General features: G+C 56.7%; 1 protein-coding gene across 3 annotated transcripts; it reads right to left on the bottom strand.

Annotated features, from left to right (window-relative positions):
• Nucleotides 1-201: 201 nt before the first annotated feature.
• SGSM1 (small G protein signaling modulator 1) lies at nt 202-20,331 on the bottom strand. Of its 3 annotated transcripts, none has more exons than XM_081966693.1 (25): nt 20,032-20,331; nt 15,339-15,414; nt 14,463-14,625; nt 13,760-13,912; nt 13,466-13,533; nt 13,147-13,292; nt 12,782-12,913; nt 12,342-12,466; nt 12,091-12,158; nt 11,699-11,862; nt 11,313-11,439; nt 10,565-10,741; nt 8,838-8,976; nt 8,363-8,427; nt 8,013-8,158; nt 7,801-7,929; nt 7,415-7,597; nt 7,111-7,182; nt 6,411-6,977; nt 6,037-6,161; nt 5,834-5,916; nt 5,434-5,543; nt 5,078-5,174; nt 4,626-4,793; nt 202-4,311 (listed from the first exon to the last, which is right to left on the bottom strand). In XM_081966693.1, the coding sequence occupies exons 1-25, from the start codon at nt 20,194-20,196 to the stop codon at nt 4,223-4,225; spliced, it is 3,537 nt and encodes a 1,178-aa protein (XP_081822819.1). In that variant the 5' UTR covers nt 20,197-20,331; the 3' UTR covers nt 202-4,222. The 3 variants fall into 3 exon arrangements, with proteins under 3 accessions (XP_081822819.1, XP_081822820.1, XP_081822821.1); XM_081966694.1 differs by having other exon boundaries at nt 11,699-11,859; XM_081966695.1 differs by lacking the exon at nt 10,565-10,741.
• Nucleotides 20,332-20,957: the final 626 nt, after the last annotated feature.

The following is a 20,957-nucleotide window of genomic DNA, read 5'->3' as shown; positions in this document are numbered from 1 at the left end:
CTGCGAAAGAAAAGCCCCCCTGGAGCTGCTTTTCATGCTTTTCCAGGCCAGCTTCCCACGTCCAGCCCCGCTGAGCGGCAGAGAAGCGGCCCTGGAGGGCGGAGAGGAAGGTGGGCCCCACCTGGGCATCTTCTCTGGGGGTCCCAACTTCCCTCCCTGGGGCAGAGGGCGGTTCAAAGACTTGCGGGACAGCTGCTTGGCTTTTTTGTTCTTTTACTGTGGATTTGAAAACACATAGAACCATAGACAATATATAACTTTCCCCTCGTTTTTTTTTTCTGCCCCCACAGTAGACACAAATCACACAAATCAGAATTAACAAAATTCCAAAGCTCGGTTGAGTCAATGACCACAAAGTAACAAGGGCGAAATTCAAACAAGGTTTTTTTAAAAACCAGACAAAACATGAACCACAGAAACTACGATGCCGGGAGGCACTTCCAGAATGGATGAAATAAACCCCCCCACACACACACACACACAAGCAGCAGCTAATTTGTGTTGGGCAGCAGTTGCTACACATTTACAGCTCTTTCTCTCGCTTCCTGAAGCAAAATGGGAAATTCACCCCTCGACACCCCAAGGAGGCAGGGAAATTAGGCAATGCAGCCTTTTCTGCCCACCCAGCATGGGGAATTTATTTGTGTGCTGCTGTAGTTCTCTATGGGGTAAAAAAAACCTAGGCCTTCCCTGCTTTGAAACTTGGATCTCGACTCCTTCGATTAAACCCCTGGAATGGGAAGTGCACCAAATGCTCACATGTGCACACACAGACCCACAGTCACAAGAAAACAGACTTCTTGCATTCTTCAGGAGTTCCAACTGGCTAATCCCCATTGCTCCAAAATGCATCCAGCACAAGAATGCAAGAGCAAGCAAGGATGAAACTGAACTCAGTTGCTCAAGACTTACTGGCCTGGCTGTTCCAAAGGTGTGGCTGTGTGTGCCAACAATTGTCTTGCCTTCCTGCTTCATCCCCCACCCCTCGGAGTTTCCAGTCCTCCCCCACAAGCCTTCCAGGCTGTAAATTGGATTAGTTTTATTTTAAGGCAAACTCAGCAAAAAGGGGTCAGCAGGCTGACCCAGGACAATCCCTATCTGAAAGGGAGCCTTGCGTCCCCCCTGCCCTACAAGTCAAACACGCAGCCCCCCCAGCCCAGAGGAATTATCTGGACACCTGAGGCCGGCATCCACCCCTTTCCCATTGAAAGGGAGCGACTGCCTCTTTCCGCTGAACAAGGCAGGAGGTTACTTATCTGGGGGTGAAAAGGTGGCTTCAAACATGGACTCTGCCCCCTGATAACACGTAATTCGTGCATTGTTCCCAGATATTTTATGGGAAGCAGTATATCACTTTGGTTATAAATAAATGGTAATGTTATAAGCTGAGAAAGCTTTCCTCAAATCACTTCCTGAAGCAGAAGAGAAAAATACCTGTTTCACTGGCCCCTTCAACACACACCGGAGGGAGGGAAGTCCTCAAGATCACACAAAGCTCTTGCACTGCATAATCCAGACATCTTTTTATGCATGCAAATGTGTGTGTGTGTGCATGTGCATGCACACCTGCTCACAGACATATGTGCATGAGCTACCATAGTGATCTGTATAATATGTAGCTATAGACAAGATAATTTCCTGCTAAATTGTTTACAAGATACATTTGGAGACAGCGACAAAAAATACACCTCTGCTTGCATAGGGATTCATGCACACAGACCTCAGGACACACAGAATTCATAAACACGTATAAACAATGTCTCCCTTGCATTTGTAACTGTTTCCCCCACGTGCGCGCACACGCAGCTCCTACTCTCCAAGAGACATCCGCTCTCTGCCTTCCTCGGCAGCCAGGACCAGGCACACATTCCTCAGCCCTACCAGAGTCACCCCAAAGGGCATGAGCTGCATTGCCCAAGACACCCTCTCTGGGAGGTTCTTCTCTGACCCGAAGACTCTCTGAACGCACCAGGCACGCCCAAGGGAAGCCTGGGGTGGGAAGTGGGGAGCTAATCTCCTGCCAGGGACTCTGCCAATGGCTCCTTATGAACAGTTTAGCTGCTGCCCTACAGATTTGGGGGCGGGGGTTGTCACCCAAGAGTCACTGCTGGTCTCTACCGCGGCATCATTGTGCCCAGAATGAAATGCCCCCATCCCCCTGGACCCGACGGTGCCTACCCAAGCATTTATGGAAGGGATCTGGCTTAATTTTCTTGTTCAAAGGCAACAAGATTTCTCTTTCAGGAACAGATCACTCACTCAGGATTGTGCTTTTAAGAAAGATCACTAGAGCGATATCAAAATTCGATAGCCCAGCATAATTAAAATGCACATTTGCACACATACACACTCGCACACGTACTCGATCTTTTGGGTGTCCAACTGATTACCCAACATTCCACTTTGCCCACTTATAGCCCAGAGAAAACTCTTTAAAAAAGGAGTTGGTTTCAAAAATCCAGGAACCTTGGTCTCTAAATGCCCCCTTTTCTGTAAAGTGGGCTGGGGAAAGTCAGAGAACAGAGAACAGATTGCCAAGAATGGGCCAGGCTTCCTGGGCAGTAGCTTTCTTGCATTTTCACCAAGAACTGTGCCCAGGCTGCCCCCCCCCCCCACGGAGACGGCTTTGCTGTTCTCAGGACCACAAGAAACAACAAGTACTTTACTGAGAAAGCTTGTGGAAGTGCAAAGAGAGTTCAATTTGCCTCCTGCTCCTCCCAGCACCATCACCTTCCTCCTTACCTAAAGGGGTTACCTAGGATAATGTTTCTGCCAGGGGTACTTCCTCCCTGGACTATGCAATTTGGAAGTCAGCCACTTCCATTTCCTGAACTAAATTTCCCTGGGATTTGCAGAAGGAGGCCATTCCAATGTTTAAAGTGACCACAGAAATAGCAGTTAGAAATGAGCCATAATTGCAGACCTCTCTTCCTTTGACGTCCAGCAAAGACGTTGCCCAGAAAGGCAGAATGTTCTCCTTATGTTAAATATACATACATATGTTAAGTATACATACATATATATCTATATGTACCAGAAATGCACAAACACATACACGCAAGCTAACAGAGACGGACAGAAGCTTTTAAGAGTTGCTCTTTTTGTTACTTTTCCCTCTCCAAAATGGAATGGGGAGATTAGAAGCCCACAGAGGAACTGCAGCACTGTTTAGGGGACTGGTCCTTCCGAAGGAAGAAAGCGGGGAACAGCTATGGCTAAAGGAAAGCATTTTCACAGCAAAAACATGGGGACTTGCTTAGCCCAAACGGAGGCTTTTTCCTGGCAGGTTTTGACAGGTAACAAAACCCCATTTTGCTCCTTGAAAAACACCTGAGTTTAAAGGAATCAAACCACCAAGCCTCCCTTCCTCCCCGAGAAGCCGAGGTCCCTGCTGAAGGGTGATTCTGGAGCCGGCCCGGAAGACAAGGCAGAGGTAGGGCTCCAGCAGGACCAGGTGGGCTGCCCTCTTCACCTGCTTCAGAAGGCGGCTGACGGGGGCCCTTGGAGACGGAGGGGGGGACGCTGATGGACACAATTCCACAGCAGCCAAAGACTGAAAAGATGGAGCCACGTAAGCTGGAGAAGTGCTTCCCTCCGGAAAAAGGAGGAGGGAGCCAAGGCAGGTGGTCTCCCTCAGAGCAGGAGAGGACGAGAAGCCACGAGCAGAAGAAGCCTGCCAGACCAGCACAGGGAGCCAAGTCCATCCTCGTGAAAGCAGACGTCCATCAATCCATATGGCAGCAGGAATTTGGCATCAAGGCCTGGGGACGGAGCAGGCTGCCTAGAAAAGCTCCAGGGCAGGGATGGCCCCAAAAGCAGCCCAATCCAGAGTGCGGAGGTGGTCAGGCGTCAGCCCGGGTCCTCCAGTGGGGTGGGACAAGATCTGGGGAGAAAGTCCCACGCCCCCAACCCACATACATAGCAGGAAGATCTGAAGAGAGGAGGAAACTAAGGACTGGCCCCCTCTGCCATCTTTGCCAAGGCCCCCATATCTCCCCCTTTGGGCCAGGTCAAATGCCCACCTGGCCAAGGCAGGGGAGGGAGGGGGGTCGGAGTTCTTTGGTTAACTGTCAGAAGGAGTGGCTGCTGGGCCGATGGGCGAGGCCAGGTAGTCCTCTGCTGCCTCTCCAGGGGGTTGGAGCCCAGGAAAGGCCCTCCCGGGACCCTCAGCATCATTCCTCCTCCAAGGGCAGGAAGGGCAGGGTGGCAGGAGGCTTCCCAATCACTTGTTCTCAATCAGCGTCTGGACTTTGGAGACAAGTTCCCGGGCCAGTTGCAGGACCTGCTTGGTGTTGTGCCGCTCGGCCATTTCTGGGAGGGAGAAGAGGGAGGAAAAGAGCGGAGGGAATGTTAGACCAGGGGCCTCCAAAGAAAAGCAGAGCTGGCTGGGGAATTCTGGGAGTTGAAGTCCACAAGTCTTAAAGTTGCCTTAGGCTGCAGCTCCTGGGGCAGTGGGTGAAAGCAGGCAGTTTCTGCCAGATCCCACCCCAGCAAAACCAAACGGGGAGGTCTCTCTGCTGAAGGGTGGAGGGTCTCTTGAGAAACGAGGGCCCTCAGCAAAGACCCCCAGCCAGAAAGCCCCTTCCCCCAGTTAGGCCAGGCGGCTTCCTCCATGGGGCTCGTACCATTGAAGAACTTGATGATGTCCGTGAAGTCCATGTTGTTCTCCAGAATGATGTCCCGATACACCTCCACCAGGGCCAGGGCGATGAAGAGGCCGTAGCAAGGCGACGAGACCTGAGCTGCCGCCCAGATGGTCTCCCAGACAGTGAAGACATCCTCGTAGACCAGCTCTGGGGGGAGAAGCAGAAGCCGTGGGAGCTGCCAGACCCCACACCGGACCCCAGAAGCCCATCCTCCTTACCCCCCAGGGATTCACCACACCCCCAGGCCCAGATCACACCCAACCCCACAGTCAGGAGGACCGCTGAGCCCATAAAGCTGTGCCAAGCAAAGGGCCCTCCTGCTGAGCAGGCCCTGGCTCCCCAACCGCCAGCCAGCCTCCCTGAGGCCTCTCCCACCATCCTCTCCCAAACTGGCCCCCAACGGATCTTCATGCCACTCCTGGCCCGCTCACCTCGCTTGAAATCCAAGAGGAACCAGCGATAGCAGAAGTAGAAATGGGTGTAATCCCCATTTTGGTGCATCAGTTCGAAGAGCTCCGAGTCCAGGATCTGCCAGAAAAGCCCATTTGGGTCTGGGGGAGAGGACAGCCAGGCCGAAGCACCCCCTGCCCCAATGCTCCTTCCAGGAGGGTCCAGTTCAGCCGTCTCCCCGCAGACTCCCCCACTGGGAGCCCCTTCCCTCCTCTCCCCCATCCCACCAGAAAGCCTTTCCTGTTAAATGTCTGCCTGTTGGAAGGAACAGCCCCCCCCCCCCCCAGGCAGGCCACGAGCGACCCGGCATGGGGATCGGCCAGCTGCCCCTCCGTACCTGGATGAGGGACCGCATGTTGGCAAAGTGGGTGTCCATGGCTCCTCCATGGGGGAAGTTCTGATTCATTCTCTTCATCAGCTCTGTGAAGCAGCTGAAGGCCAAGGCTTCTGCCGGTGGGGTGGAAAGGAACCATGTCCAGGACCCCCCTCCCACTGCCCCCATCCCCATCTCCAGCCACACAGGTGCCAGAGCGGTGGCCCTCTGCCAGCCCCAGGCGCCAGGCCCTCCCCTCCCCTCCCTGCTCCAAGGGCCCAAAAGTCCTTCCTTTCCAGTCATTTCTCCTCCTGCAGTCGGAGGAAAGCTGTGGACCGGAGCCTCTCAATCCCCCCCCCCCATGGATCTCAGGTGGACCTCTGATACCCCCAGGCCAGCCTCCGAGGGAAACAGAGCCACTCACCCTCGTCCAGGATGACCAGCAGCGGAGCCAGCAAGTCGCACATGCCCTGGACGTAGCCCACGTCAATATGGTGCCAGATGTAGCTGCAGGGAGGAGGAGACACCATGAGGAGCTGCTCAGAGGTCACTGAGGGGGGAGGGAAAGGGAGGGGGAGGCTCTGCAGCAGAGAGCATCCTCCCCCAGGGAGGAGCCGGGACCCTCACCTGCACATGACGTTCCGCAGCTTCTCCAGGTTGGCTGGGGAGAAGTACCAGTAGTTCCGGTCACACCTCTGGACGTCCTTCTCAATCCGGTGCAGGTTGACTGTGTAGAGGTCCAGTAGCTCCGGCTATGAGGCAGAGATTGAGGGGAGGCCAATTGAAAGGGGCGCAAAGGTCGGGGAGGACCATTGGTGATCCCCCAAAAGCGGCCGACGGGAGGCGGCTTCCAATCTCATTTGCTCCGGAGGACTCCAGTTCTCACAAGCCCCTTGTGGATCCTCAACTTATGACCACAACTGGGGCCAAAATTTCAGGAGGGCAGAGAACACCCCATTCTTCTGCAAAGAAAAAGAAGGGAGCCCGAAGGGGGAGCTCACCGAGTAGGCCACCCCTGAGGAAGAGACGGGGGAGACTTCGCTCAAAGTGAGGTCGGTGACAGCCAGCGAGTGCGAGTCCAGGGTCGGGTAGAGGCTCTCCATCTCGGGCTCTTCCGACAGGTCGTCTTCGCTCCCCATGGAATTCGGCTGCTCTGTACTGGGGAGGGCCCAATGGTCAGCCATGGAGGGGGCTCCCTCCTCTTTTGCGGGCAGCTCCTGGCCCCTCCCGGCGAAGGCATCCAGGGTGCTGGCGACAGAGTCTTCCCCCTGGGGCCCTTCTGCCTCTCCCTTGCCGTCCAGGGGCGTGCTCTCCATGGCAGGCGGGGGTCCTTCCCCAGTGGTCTGGGCTGCCCCCGTTTTGCCCCCCTCCGGCCAGCTCTCTTCCGTGCTGAAGCTCTGCTCCGAATAGGCCGAGGTGACGGAAAAGTTCTGGGAGGAAGGGTGGCCGGAGTCGGGGGAGCAGGGGCCAGCCTCAGGGACCCCCCCGTTGGGCAGAGCCACTCGCCTGCCAGCCTCCAGCTTCATCTCTGCTTCCGTCTGCTCCAGCTCCTCCACCGATTCAAACACCTGATTCAAAAAACAAACAGCGCCCAGAAACAGCAATGCTGCGCTCCGGCTGCTCAGGGAGGCCCAGGCTGCCCGGTGGGGTCGGCAGTCTCCCTCAAAGGCTCCCCCCAACAAGGAGGGGACCCTTCCTCACCTGGGTGCTGCCGCTGGAGTCGCTCTGCAGCCGGCTGAGGTTCTGGGGGCCAAAACTGCTACTCTGGGAAGACTGCAAGGGGAAGGAGGAAGAGGAGGCGGGGAGGCAGCATCAGTCGGCTGGGCTCTTCCACGTGGACAGGGGGGAGGCTCATACAGGACACCACCACCACTTGCTTCTGGCCCAGCCCATTTCCAAAGGCGGGCTGGGTAAAGAAGTGGGCCATGGCCAGGCCAAAGCTGCCTGTTGCATTCGATGGCTTAAAGGAAACCCTTTTGCTGGGGAGGCCCCGGGAGATGCTCACGCCGTTGCTGACGGTGGAGTCGCGGTGCCTCAGGGGCCCCACATGGGAGTCCAGGCTGGCCCCCGAGGAGCACTTGGCCAGGGCCGCTGCATGGGACTCCTTCTCCCGCTGCCGGACGATGGCCTCGCAGCCCAGCCACTCGGCCATGGTTTGCTCGTAGTGGGCGCGGGTCTGCAGGTCCACCTGCCGGCAAGAAAGACAGGGGGATAGCATGGCAGGAGCCCCCAAAGACCCCCGGATGGAGAACCAAGCGTACAGGGGCTCAACGGAAGAAGATACTGCTTGGAAGCCCTTCCACGCAATCTTAGCATCCAAATTCCCCAGGGGGTGGGAGCAGAATGCACACTTGTTTCTTTGGGGGTCCAAATGTTTTGAACCCGGCTCACCTCTTTCCTCTCGGCTTCCAGCATCCCAAACTGATAATGTCCTAGCAGGAAGGGCCAGGCGGACTTCCGGATCTCATGCTGGATTCCTCCGAAGTAGACTAGCCGAAGGAGCTCCTTCTCCTCGTAGCTCTGCGGAGAAAGGGCACTTGAAATGGCCTGGAGGGGGGCGCAGGGCTGGAAGAGGAGGGGGCCCCAAGGGGGCATCTCTCTACCGTGCCATCCTGGAGGAACTTCTCCCAGATCTCCACCGTCAGCCCCGAGCTGGCATTGCAGGGCACCTCGGGAGACACAATGGCATGGTTGACCAGTGCCGAGAGGTGCGTCCGGACCGTGGAAAGGTGTCGACAGTAGGCCAGCCCTGGAACAGAAGGAGCAGAAGGAGCAAGAGAGGCTCCCCAAAGGGCAAACCCCTCCCCTCCGAGAGACCCCAGTTCATCACCATGAAGGAGGGAAAGAGGACACTGGACACCCCAATTAGAGCCAGAGCTGCATTTTCCTTCCTCAAGGGTGAGGAAGGAAGCCTGGCTGGGCCTTGGAAGGTCTCACTGTGGGAAATACTCACAGCCGTAAAATGCCCGAGAGACGATTTGGTACTTCATGTTGTCACACAGGAGCTTCAGGGGGGCTCTGCAGAGAGAGAGAGAGAGGAGGGGGCCAAGTCCCCTTTCCGGAATCTGCTTCTTAGGCACCAAACCAAAGAGCAAGTAGAGTCTGGGCTCCCTCCATAGCCCCCCACCTTTTTAAGAAGAGCCCCTCCAATGTGCCCCATAAAGGCGGATATTCTCGGGGAGGGGCAGCTCCTCCTCACTCCGGACTGAAGCGCAATCCTGCCAGCCCTCCTCTTCAGGGTTTGCAGCCATGCCGTTCTTGATCTCGCCTCCCCCAAAGCAAAAGTTACCAGGCTGCCCAATTCGGGGAATAGCAGAGGGGCTTTGTTGCAGGGAATGGTGACAGCCAGACCCTTGTTTTCAGCTCCCTTCGTTCCCAGGATCCCACCCCCACCCCCCCCCGCCCCAAGGCCGCTTTGCCTCCTTCACCTTTCGTGGTTGCAGCCGTTCGACAGGCCGTTCTCGCTGGATCCCCCCTGGGTGCAAGAAGAGCAGGAGGCCTTGCGGGTACTTGGCTGCCACATGGAAGGGAGGGCACTCCCGGGCGCATCCATCAGATCCTGGGTGGCTGTAACAGCCGGAAATGGGCAATGTTAATATTGCACAGGGAGGGAGAAGCCGCGCCATTGCAGGAGCCGAGAAAGCAAGCAAGGAAAAAGCGTCCTTGGAAAGATTGGGGCGCCGGTCAGTTCGAGGCTTTGATCCGCATCCAATCGTCCCAGCAAGGCTTTGGAGGCAAAGTCAGGGAAGGAAGACCAACAGGAAACACATCCACCACCCGCCTGGAGACACCATCCGAGGGCAGCAGAGTGCAAGGCTCTCCTTTAGGCTAAGCCTCCCGCAGGCATCTCAAGCAGGAGCTGGAACTCGACCGAGGCCTGTGGTGAGAAGAGGCTGCCGAGACCCTGACTCAGAGTGTGTTCCCCCCCCCCACGGCTCTCCCATCCTCCAACTTGCTTCTCCTCTTGCAAACCAACCAGGAGCCAGGAGTTAATTTGGATTGGGAGGCTGCTCCCATCCAAGATCAAATCATTCCACCATTTGGGTGCAAGGAAAGGCCTGCGGAGGGGAGGGGGAGAGTGGGGGCAGTTTGCTCTGCTCTGATTGTCCTCTCAAACCTTAAGCAGCTTCTGTTTGCTGACGGGGTCTTAGTTGTCTCTTAGGCTGCATGGCTGAATTGCTCTCCTCTTTGTAAACCACCACCCAGACCTATGAGGGAAATCCCTTCAGTAATATAATTGATTTTTGCTGGATCTCTGGATTCCATGGAAATGTTCCTTGGAAAGCCTAGCCAATCAGGTGTTCTGTTGTAGCTGAGTTAAAGGCAGGCTAATCTGAGCCGACCTCAAAAGACTGGATAGGATTCGTTTTGTTCTAAGCAACAGGTGTCACCTCTGAGGCTCAACCAGGGCCAAAGAATTCAGCCCAGCATCATTTCACCAGGTGGAAATAAGTCTCCTGAATCACCCAGCAAAACTGCAAAAGAAGCCGTAATTCGGGAATGGCAGCACATCTCTCTTCTTGAGGGACCAACAAAACAGAACCACCTTATTTGAGGAACAAGGAAGGCGGAACTCAGGAAGAGAGTGACGAGGATCAGAGGAAGAAACTTTGCAAAGTCAAGAGCTTGGCCTGTGATGGCATCTGAAGTGGGCAAGGGAGCCCCTCCGAGGTCCATCCTCCCCTGAGCCCATGGCTTTCCCTTCTTCCATCCATCTTCCTGTCCTCGTGCCTCAACTTGCAAATGGTATAATAAGAACTGCAGGGACGTTCATTCCCTCTGCTGAGCTGATTAAATCAACACCCGTAGATGTGCCACAGAGTATAATCTTATTTTTTCTTAATTCTACTTAAACTCTCTGTGCACGAGAAACATTTTTATTTGGGGCTGTTTTAGTGGAGGCAAATCGAGTTGGTGAAGTCACTTAGATCACTCCAATTGCAATATTGCCAGGGATAAAAGGCCCAGCTCTGCCCCTTCTCCCCTCTGGGGCTTTCTGTCTCTGAAGCAGGAAGGGGGGGCTGAGGAGGAAGCCCCACCACCACACACAAAGGGGGCGGAGAGACCGTCCCTGCCTTGCCAAGCCACAAATGCCAACACAGGAGACAAGCTGCCCAGCCTCAAGTGCGCCCCCAGTGGGTGAATGGAACATTACAACAGCGCTGCCTGGACTCCGAGCTGCTGGGGGAAGGAAGGGCCCCCCCAGGAAGAGTCAGGGGCCATTTGGGGATCACCACGACTTTGCCAGGGATCCGGGCCATCCAAGTCGCCTCTTGCCCAGAAGCACCAGCGTTGGCAGAGGTGGGGGCAAGGCAAGAGCCGTTAACCACAGCTGAAGGAGCAGAAAAGGGAAAATATAAAAATGGACCCCCGACCCCTCCTGTTTATGAGAAAGAAACACCCACAAAGAGTGTGAATGTTTCTCTAAGTGAACGTCCCTTCTTCTCTGTGGCAGGCCCCCGAGGCTGGTGGGAGAGACAAACTCCTTAGAATGATAAGATTTCCCCCAAAAGGGAGCCCCAGAAAGGCCACCTCAGCTCACTTCTCTCATCCTCCCACCCTCCTCTTGTAAGCCCCCCAACTCTCAGCTTTTACAGGCTCCCCTTTTTTGCAAGGGAGACACAAATGAAGGAGTGCGTTGGATCATGAAGGCCCTGAGCTGCTCTGCCACCAGAGAGCCTTCTCGCCCCCCCCGCCCCCCCCAAAGAATGCCCCTTTTCTCCACTGCAGCAAGCATTCAAGGCAGCTGACAAAATAAACCAATTCAGAAATGTTTCGGATTAAAATAGTAAAATGGGTTGCATTTCTGAACCGTGTGGCTGTGAGGCATCCCAACATGCAGGAAAGAAACCTTTTTGGGTGGGGGGGGGAACCGTCTGCTGCTCCTCCCGAGCAGCCCTTACCGAAATCCTGGATGCCTGGATAGAGGATCCGGAAGACGTAATCCGTGGCCTCCTCTTCTTCCCTGTCCGAGGAAGACTCCGGGGGGCCCTGCAGGTTGCGCTTCTTCAGCCTAGGGAAGACTTTCCCCTTTGGGAAGCAAAGACGGAAGCGGAAACCTCTCAGCTCTCTCTGTACCTGGACCAGCCCAAGGAAAGCCAGAAAGGAGACCGCAGCCAATGCCCGGGGGCCTCTGGGTAAAGCCTCTGGCATTCAGGCAACCCCAAACAGGCTCCAGCCGCTGGACTGGCATCTCGGGCAACAGGCAGGGCATCCCGTTCAGACAAGAGGCGCTCTGCATCCGCCCCCACACCCGGCTGCAGGTGTGCAACTCCCCCCACAGCCTCACCTTCCCCCTTTGCGACCAGAGGGGGGGATCCAGCTGGCCATGGGGCAGCAGGCCGTTCTCCAGGCAGGAGAGGAACTGCAGCAGATGCCCTCCCTTCGGGAACCTCAGGGGAGGGCGCTGGATGCCATCCTGGCTGACCAGGACAACGGTGCCCCCGCTGTCTACTGTTGCCAAGAGGGAGCATAGGAGGACACAGGAAGAGGGCAGGATGAGGAGCAGACTTGGCCATGGGAGCCCCACAGAAACTGGGCTACCCCAAGCAGGCACGGCCTCCTCCCTCCCCCAAGCCAACGCAGCAGAGGCCTCAATGCTGACCCCTTTTCACCCGGGCGAGGGAGGCAATCTCAGAGCTGCGGAGGGCCAGTTCCAGGCCAGCCCAGCCGCCGCCTTACCCTGCTGGTGGCAGTGAAGGTAGACAATCTCTTCCAGGCGAATGGTCATGGCGTAGTCCCAGTAAACGCTGCAGAGGGAAGAAGCACCACCTGGCAAGGGCACCTCAGCAGTGACGCCCTCCCACCAGACTGCGGAAGCACTCAAAGGGCCCGGCTGAGCCAGGTTCCCTCGGCCTGCAAATTCCTCCCGCATCCAATGCAGGAAAGGGGCTGTGCGGGAGTCCCGCGAAGGAGCGCAGGAGGACGCCCACCTTTTCTCGTAGTCCAGGTCGCCCACGGAGCCATTCATCAGCTGGTTTGGGGTCCACTTCAGCGTCATGACGTCAGCCGTCTGATGAAGGGATAAATACCCCGGAATGGCTTCCATGTCGTCTCGCTATCGGGAGAGGGAAAACGGGAGACAGAACCGACTTATGAAGGGGTTTTCCTGGGGAGTAAATTTTCAGCATCCGGAAAATGTGCATCTTCACATTAAAGAACAATTGGAAGAAGGTTCTGGAAAACCTGCCACGCCCCCTTTGGAAGGGATGCTGCACTCCCACCCCTACACTTGCCTCTTGCAAAGAGCTTCACAAACAAACAACAAGACCCCAAATGTGCAGTCGGCATTGGAGGCACCCAGGGAAGGCAAAGCGCCCACAAGGCCTCCTTGAGGTCAGGCGACCCAACTGGCCTCTCCCGGGCTACTCACCGGCTGCACCAAGACGTTGTTTTTGCCGTAGAGGAGGGTGGCCCTGGAGTTCTGGTGCAGCGACTCGACATAATCCCTGGCGGACAATGAGGGTCGGTCGTCCATGCTGCCGCTGGAGTGCCTTTTCTGGATCTGGAGGCCGAAGCAGGGAAATCGCAATCCTCTGACTGTTCAATGTGGGGTCTAAGCAGACTGACGTTCCCAACTGAATTGTTGCTGCGCTCTCTTTTCACCCCTTTTTGCCCTTTAGAATCCCGGTGGGGCCTTACCAGGCAGCCCCCCCCCCAAAGCCACCTGGTTCAGGGATGCAGCCCAGCCCTGCTGCCCCTCAACTGCCAACCCCCCTGGCCGTCTCCGAGACCTACGCAGAGCGCAGGGCGCTTGGTGGGCGAATCTTGCCGGCAGTGGGAGCCGTGGATTCGGTGTCTTTGGACAAGCTCGTCTGCTGAGGGATCAGTCCAGAAGTGATCAGCCGTCTTCATCTTAGTGTACTCCAGGGCACAAGGACCCACTGCGGGCACAGGAAAAGGGAGGACCGGGTAGAGAGAGAACGACCTTGGGTCTTACGCTCCCCCAGACTTACATTCCCCTCCTACAGCCCACCAGCTTTCCACGTGTCAAGATCCTCCGGGTGGGTGTGGATTGCAGCCCCCTGGGGTGCCCAGCCAGCCTCCAGCCCCTTACCCAGCAAAGAGGCCAGGATTGGTCCATCCACTGGATCCATGAGTAAAGCCTCTTTCTCGTAGTATTTGCTGCAAGCGGGGGAGACACAAAAGGCTGGGTAGACTTAGGAAGAAGGGGCCATTCTCCCCAATTTTAACTTTTTCTACAACTGCATTTCGCATATTGCAGAATATTGGGCGGCTGCTGCCGAGCTTGGCTGGTCCCTGGTGAATCTGAGAGGCCCAACAGCCGAGATGGCAGCAGTGCCCAGGGTTGCCAGCCAAGTGGCAGCGCCAGGGCGGAGGAGACCTTCACCTGCTGTTTTCCACCAGGTAGTGCACAATTTTGTCCAGGACTTTCTCAAAAAGCGCCGTCCGGATCCAGAGATGCTTGACGGCCTGTGGGGAGAGGCTGGGGGGCTTTGGAGTTTTGCGAGCGCTTTCCTGCAAGTTAGAGCCCTGGTTCCGCCTGGAAGGGGGCAGAGAAGAAGGCGCCCCACATTTACCATCACTGGGGGATCACGCTTCTCCCCAAATCAGAGGTTTTGTCTTTGGGTTTTTTTTCACGTGCGTATTTTACTTGTCTGATACACGCAGGGGCCCCACCAAATCCAAACCGAACCAAAAACCTCAGCCAGGGCAAGACAGGGAATTTGAACCCAGATCCCAGGAGCTCCTGATGGAAATACTTTGGCTGAGGAAACAGCACCTCCCACAGGGCCACCTGGAACTGACTCAACTTATAGAAGACTCCACTTCTCTAAATTACCCTCAAGCTAAAGGCAAGAAAACCGTGAAGGGGTGCAGGAGCTGAGAGGATTCAATTCTAGCTGGGGAGCCCCCCCCACTTTCCTCTCCCCCCCCAAAAACCCAGTGCTCAGCACCAGCAGGCCAGGCAGCCTAAGCAGGACTGAGCTGATCCACCATGAATGCCTCTCTCAGCACCAGCCAGGCCCACAAGGCACCCCAACCCGATTATTCCCCCAACCTGTTTCCCCAGCGCATCTGCCACGGCTCACGTGCTCTCGATGAGCTGCTCCAGGTCCTGCACTTTCTGGGAAACCTCCTCGGCCGGTGGGAAACTCTTGCCCACCTTCATAAACAGGGCAGCCATCTTGTTGCTCCGCAGGAAACCGGCTGCCCGGCGCTTGAGTCCATGAAGGACGCAGGCTTCGACCGCGGCTGGAAGGACAAAGCCCCAAATCTGAGAGCCCTCCCAGGAAATGAGGAATCTGTCCGAAGGTCCCCTTGCAAAACTCAGCTGTGGAATGGCCACGTCCACTCCATCCTTAGCCAGCCCCACCCCCCTTCCTCCCCCCGGAAGAGCCTCCCCCCCACCCCGGACAGGCTGGAGACCTCTTGGGTCCAGAAAGGCTTCTTCCAAGGAGACCCTCCCCCCCATGAAGGCTGTGGGTCAAGATTAAGAGCTCAGCTGTCCTTCTGATCACACCAACATTTCTGAAGGCCTTTGGGAGACACACAGACATACCCTATGCTGCTTTCCTGCCCAGCTCCTCCTCCTGGGCCTTGGGAAATGATGGCTCTCTTTAGCTGGATATTTCACTGTTCAGTGTCTTTAGTACTTACGGCACTCCTAATTGTAACCATAACTTTTTATATTCAGCTTTTGTTTTTAAGCTCTGCTAACTGACTAGGGTGCTCCCTGAAGGTGGAGAGCAAGTCAAATAAATAGGTTCCTTTCCTTTGTTCCCCTGGGGCCAGAGACAGCCGCAGCCAGGGACAATGAGCCATTGATTTCCAGCCCAACCTCAAGAGAGGCCAACCACTCCCATGCAAGGAGCTTGCTTGCTTGCCTGCAGGGCAGCCGACCAGGTGACACACACACACACACAGGGGGGGGGGAGAGGGAGAAGGCCTGCATCAATGCAGCTTACCGCAGAAAGAAATGATATGGCTGCTGTCCTCATGCACAAACTTCCTTGTGACAGCTTCCTCCATTATTTGCTTTACCTGTAAAAAACAAAGTTCAGAAAAAATGGATAAGTGAAAAGAGATTTCTCTGCCAAGCCAAATTTAACGCCAACATTTGAGGAGGAAAATACTCACTGGAGATGCAAGAACTGGGGTGTCTCTAAATATTCCTTCTGGTAGCCCCCAACCCTATTTACCCAACCTGTCATTATAGCAAAAAAACAGAAGAAAAAACAAGCACTTTCCCCCCGTTAGCCAAGTTGAAGCATTTTCTTGTGGTTCAGGAAACTCCTGGTTTGAATGAAGGACTTTAGGGCCCAGCTAAATCTGTCGTTTGCTCTCCAACCTTCTTTGTTGCTTGGTGGGGAAAAAGGCCAGCAAAGAGATTGAGTGAGCCCCACCTTAGCCAATCTCACATACTGCAGCAAACCATGGTTGCCTGAATCACAGCGACTAGGCATAAACCCAGAGGGCGCAAATGAGGCTGTGCTACGAAGGCCATGTGTGAACTCAACAAAACCACCTCTCTCTCTCCAGAGCTGCATCCATTCCGTCCTTCCAGAGAGAGGAAGGGGAGAAAAATGGGGCCCGCCTCTTGAGGGCAGCTGAGGCGCAAAGGGGAAGTGTCCATATTCCTCAAAAGGACCTTTGCTTTGAGATGATCTGCAGGACGCAGCTGTGGAAGAGTGCAAAGGATGTAAACCCATATTAATCAGCAGGAAGGGAAATGAAGGAGACGGCCAAGCTGCCTTCTGCGGCCTCAAGTCCCAATCACGCACAGAGCCCAGTTCCTGTACTGGGGCATCAAGGCTGGCCACAGAGTCCAAGGCTGCTTTGCGGCGGGAGAAAAGGGAGCGGCCAGCTCTCATCCAGTGAAGCCTGAAGGATGCTGCAAGACCAAGCCAGGAGTGCAGACAGCAGTTTCACTACAACCTGCCTGGAATCAAACCCATCCAGAAGGGCTCTGTAGCCGCTGCCTCCTCCCTGGCCATTTATTCCGGGCACAGCATCCTTTCCCGTTGCTATGGCAACCTTAGTGAAAGTGAGGGTGGGAGGGGCGTTCTGCACCCCGTGGGCTGGAGCGCTTCCCCGGCAGCCCCTCCCTGAGGCAATGGCCCTCATCTCCTGCACCAGGCCGAAGAGAGCAGGCAGGGCAGGAGAGGCCGGGTGAAAGGAAAGGAGGAGCAGGCCCAGGACGTTCAGATCCAGCACGTGGGGCCAGCAATGGCCTCTCTAGCAGCAAATGCCCCCCAAAGGCCACACAAGGGACCTCTGCTTCAGATCAGAGCGAGATGTGCAGCAGGATGGCCAGGCTCCTGCTTCCACCCTCAGGCTGACACCCCCTCCCCAATCCGATCCCCTTCCCAGTCGAGCGGCCAGTTTGCTCCCTTCCATTCAAAGGCCAGTGGCTGCTGGGCAGAGGAGGCAGTATAAGGACCCAGAGCTGTGATTTTTCCAGCTTTCTTAACAAGGAGGAATTGGTCTCCACCAAGACCCTCCCTGCAGAAAAGACCCCCCTGGGGCCCTTCAGAGCACGTTTGCACACAGGAGCAGCTTCTCATAGAGAAAACTATGACCTTCCTCAGCTTCACCTTTAAAAATATGCTGTTAGGCCATTCATGGAATATATATCGGGGCCTCTTGCAAGCCTGGTGCACATCAGCTACGCCAGCAGGTGACTCGCTTGTCCATCTTCCAGAATGGCTCCTCTGTCCTGCTGAAAAGACCTTAAATCTTGCCAGGGAGGTTTTGCCACATTCCCCAGCGGGCTCAGCTGTGGAATCACTCATAAAAGTGACACCTGAACAAGGCTGCTAGATATGGGTTTGGGCCTTCCTGCCCCATCAACACTCCTGCCTTCTAAAAAAGGAAACACGTCCCGGAGGGAGGGAGGGAGGGAGGGACCCCAGAGCCATTTTGTCAGTGTCAGGGCAAAGTAGGCAGGCCAAGCCTGCAGCCCAGGGGCACCATTGGCCAACAGGCCCTCTTCTGTGGCCCCAGGGTGGGCAAGGACAAATGTTTGAGCCCCTCTTTTTCCCCTTTGGGGGGCTGGGGCCATTTTAAGAGTTTTACCCAAGCTGCTTTCAGAGGCCATGGTCCATTTTGAAGGAAGCGGATGGAGTTTCCATAACCCTGATTAAACCTGAGACCCTGATCCGCTGCAGTCAAGACACACCATGTTGGGCCAGGAGAGGCCCCGTCGGATGAACCCAAAGCAGCTAAGCAGGCTCACGACACAGCAGTAAACCTCGGAGAAGCGTTTTCAGGTCAGCCAAGCAAGCTCTGTGGGTGTTCAGTCTAGCCGGCCCCAAGGGCTGATCTTTAACGGGGCTTTCCCCCACCCCCCAGCCATTTGCTGTCCCGATTAGCACATGGCCTGCTTATGCAACCCCCTTCCAAATCTGCCCATAAGCTCTCATCAGCCTGCACCGCCAACATCCTGCAGGAGCCAGCCAAAAGGCCGGCCCTGCAGACGAAGGACCCAACAGGAGCCTTTTAATTAGAAAAAAAATGGGGGAAAGGGAGGAAGCGAAGAGCACCTGCAATATTCCCAGCACTGAGTCACTGTTCGCTCTGCATCACCCAGCAGAGAACCCCTCTGAGGAACAAGTGAAGCCTTCCTCCGAGGAGACCCCTAAAGACAGACAAGACCCATTCCCGACAGAGCTGAACTTACAAGACCCTGAATGGGTTGGGGGAGAAGTTTCCATATTTTGCCTAAAATGCTGCTCAAGATCCCAGCACCAAAAGATCTGAAGCCCTTGCGTCCTGCGAGAGGGGGGGAGTAGCCAGTCCGGGGCCTCCAGCCTCCTCACATCCACCAAGGACTGCATTTTGGGGACACACGTAGGTGCAAAAGGGGCTGCCTGATGTCATTTAGCTTGACGCGATTCTCCTCTCAGAACCACAGAATTTTGCACACGCTTGCAGTGTGACGCACAACTCCAGATCCTCCTCCCTTCGGGTGTTGCACTTGCTGGCCCTGGCCTGTTTCCTCTGCTTGGTGCTGACTCTTTAGAAGGCAGCCGTTCCCATGGAAACAAGCCGACATTATCAGCCCAGAATCTACACCACCAGGCAAGGATGGGAAGAAGAACCGGGGAGACGGGGCTCCCCCAAAGTGCTTGAAGGCACCACGCTGGGGGAGAAGAGACCTTCCTCCCTCAGCAGAAAGCCCAGGCTGTGGCCTTCAAAAGAAGAGAGAATTTCAGCCTCTCAGAAGGCCTCCAAGGGGGGCCTCTTATGAGCTCTCCGTCTTCTGTGCTGGGTTAATCAAAGCCGGGCAGACTCACCCAGCCTCTTCTTCTCCCGGCGGGAGGCAGGCCTCTCCTTTGCCTCTCCATCCAAGGGAAACAGGCCGCACTCAGCACTCAAAGGCCCCCAAGACAAAGGCCCTCTCAGCATTGAGGTAGCCTCCAAAGAGCCCATGGGGGCTTTGGGGAACCAGCAGACAGGTGGAGAGGCTATAAATTAGTAGCGCAGATGGCAGCCCTGTGAGTGTTGTTGCCCTACTGAAGGAACGTCATCGGGAGAGAGGCTGTGCCCGAATTCTAACAGGGCTTACCCCCTGCAGCTTTAGAAGAACTAAAAATGTGAGGTAAATGACGTTTTCCTATCAATTTCTCAAACCAACTGGCAGCCCCAATCATGTCCAGTATTATGCCAGCTTTGCCAACAGTGCCCCTGAAGCTCGCAGGCAGCCCACGCAAGGAACGCTGGGCAGCCAATGAGCTGGAGGGGCTGCGCTGGCAATTAATCCCCCTCTGCCAGCCTTAAGGCCACAATTCAAGTGGACGAACGGACGGTATCAATGGCTGCAGACCAACTACCGGGCCATCAATAACACCCCAGAAAGGGGATGCCAAGAATAGGCCTTAAGAGCAGGTACAATGTGGCTGCTTCATCATTAATGAATAAAACTAAGGGAAGCTCCTGGCTGGCAGGCCAGTGAATTAAAAGACATTTAAAAGGAGGCGGCAGAATCAGCACCGCCAGCACTGCCAGGAAGCCCGCCAACATCCAGGACCACCAACTGGGCAAATCTGGCTCAACAAAGGGCCGAAGCAGCCCCCCCCCCAACACACACACACAGGATAGAGTTGGCAGTCCAGGGAGTTTCTTCCTGGGCCAAAATCTTGGGTCAAACCCTTTTTAAACTTTAACCCGATGCGTATCGTTGAGGGAACAATTCCGGGGCATGGACGCTCTTGCCCCTTGACCCCTTCAAACTCTGCCCCCCTCCAGGGACGCTGCCAGGGGGGAGCCGGGCGCCCCCTGCCTTGAAGGCCCCCGAGGGGCGAAGGAGCCCAGCTCAGCCGGAACCCTCTTAACCGAAGCCCCCCTCCCGCCCCCGCCCCCAACCCCGCGCCAGCCCTCGCTGGGGAAGCCCCGTCCGCCCCGACCCAGGGAGGCGGCTGAGGCCGGGCCGGGCCGGGGGCGGAAGGAGCGCGGCAGCCGCTCCGGGCCCTCGGCCACCAGGTGGCTCTGCTGGCGCCGCCGGCAGCCCGGCCCGGGAGGCGCTGCGCTTACGCAACGGAGCCCGCGGCCCCCCGGTTGCCTTCACCCCGGCCTCCGGGAGCAGGTCCGGCCGGGCGGCGGGCGGGTTGGGGTGCGGGCGGAGGCCGCTCAGGTGGGCCGGTCAGCGCCCGGACTCACCTCCTTCTTGGCGGCGCGCAGGAGGCGCTGCCGGGTCTCGGCCTCGGCCGGCAGCAGCAGCAACGAGGCGGGCGCCAGGGCGCGCAGGGCGGACGAGCCTCCGGACGCCGCGCCCGGAGCCCGCCGCCCGGAGCCCGTTGCCGGAGCAGCCGGAGCCGCCGCCATCCTGCTCGCTCGCCCGTCCGTCCGTCCGTCCGCCCGCTGCCCCGGCTGGCTGCTCGGCTGGCTGGCCGCGGGGACGCAGCTGGGAGGCCGGGCGAGGCGATGCAACGCCCCGCCGCCTCCGCCGATAAGCGCACCGGGCTCGGCAGGAGGAGGAGGGGGAGGAGGGCGGCTGGAGCCCCTCCCTCTTCCTCGTCGCCCGCCCCTGGCCCCTCCCCCCCTCCCGGGACTCGGAGCGGCGCCTGGCAGCGTCTCCCCCTCGGTGCCCGTGGAAGTGGAGACCGGATCCCCCTTCCCTCTTCACAACGGCCCTGCGAGGCTGCTTAGAGGAGAGGAAAGTCTGTGCCAAGACTGAGGGTTCCTGGGCCATCCCGGCCCCTCACGGGGGACGCTGAGTCCTGAATTCCCTGAATGGTGGTTTGTGGAATGAACTGGGCCCGTTTCTCCCAGGACCTGAAAAGCCAACCTCCCATTGCCCCCCAAGGCTGGAGGGGAAGGGGCTACCAGACAGGTCTGCTTTTGGTGCAATGCCTGGGCCAAGCAACTCCCCCCTCCTCTCTTCCCTGCCTGGGTCCAGACAGGTGGAAGGAAGGAAGGGCTCCAGAGTGAATGTCAAACCTGCCTCTCCAGGTATCTGCAGCACCTGAGGACACAGCTGAGCAACCTGCCTCAGAACAGGCCAGGCACTTCTGCCCCCCCCCCCCCCCACACACACACGGTAGGGGGAAGGAGATGGGGGCTTTCTTGCCCTTTGCCCTTCTCAG

Source organism: Natrix helvetica, assembly GCF_964273705.1.
Source record: "Natrix helvetica genome assembly, chromosome: 14".
Lineage (NCBI taxonomy): Eukaryota > Metazoa > Chordata > Lepidosauria > Squamata > Natricidae > Natrix > Natrix helvetica.
The sequence above is the reverse complement of the archived record's forward strand: the minus strand, read 5'-3'. Positions and strand labels throughout refer to the sequence as shown.

Excerpts from the sequence above, each read along its gene's own strand:
- SGSM1 (XM_081966693.1), bottom strand. The coding sequence starts at position 20,196 with ATGGCGGCGGCTCCGGCTGCTCCGGCAACGGGCTCCGGGCGGCGGGCT. Across the intron at positions 8,159-8,362 it reads CTCTCGGGCATTTTACGGCT|GGCTGGCCTACTGTCGACAC; the intron begins GTGAGTATTTCC and ends CTTCTGTTCCAG. Across the intron at positions 7,598-7,800 it reads TGGAAGCCGAGAGGAAAGAG|GTGGACCTGCAGACCCGCGC; the intron begins GTGAGCCGGGTT and ends TCTTGCCGGCAG.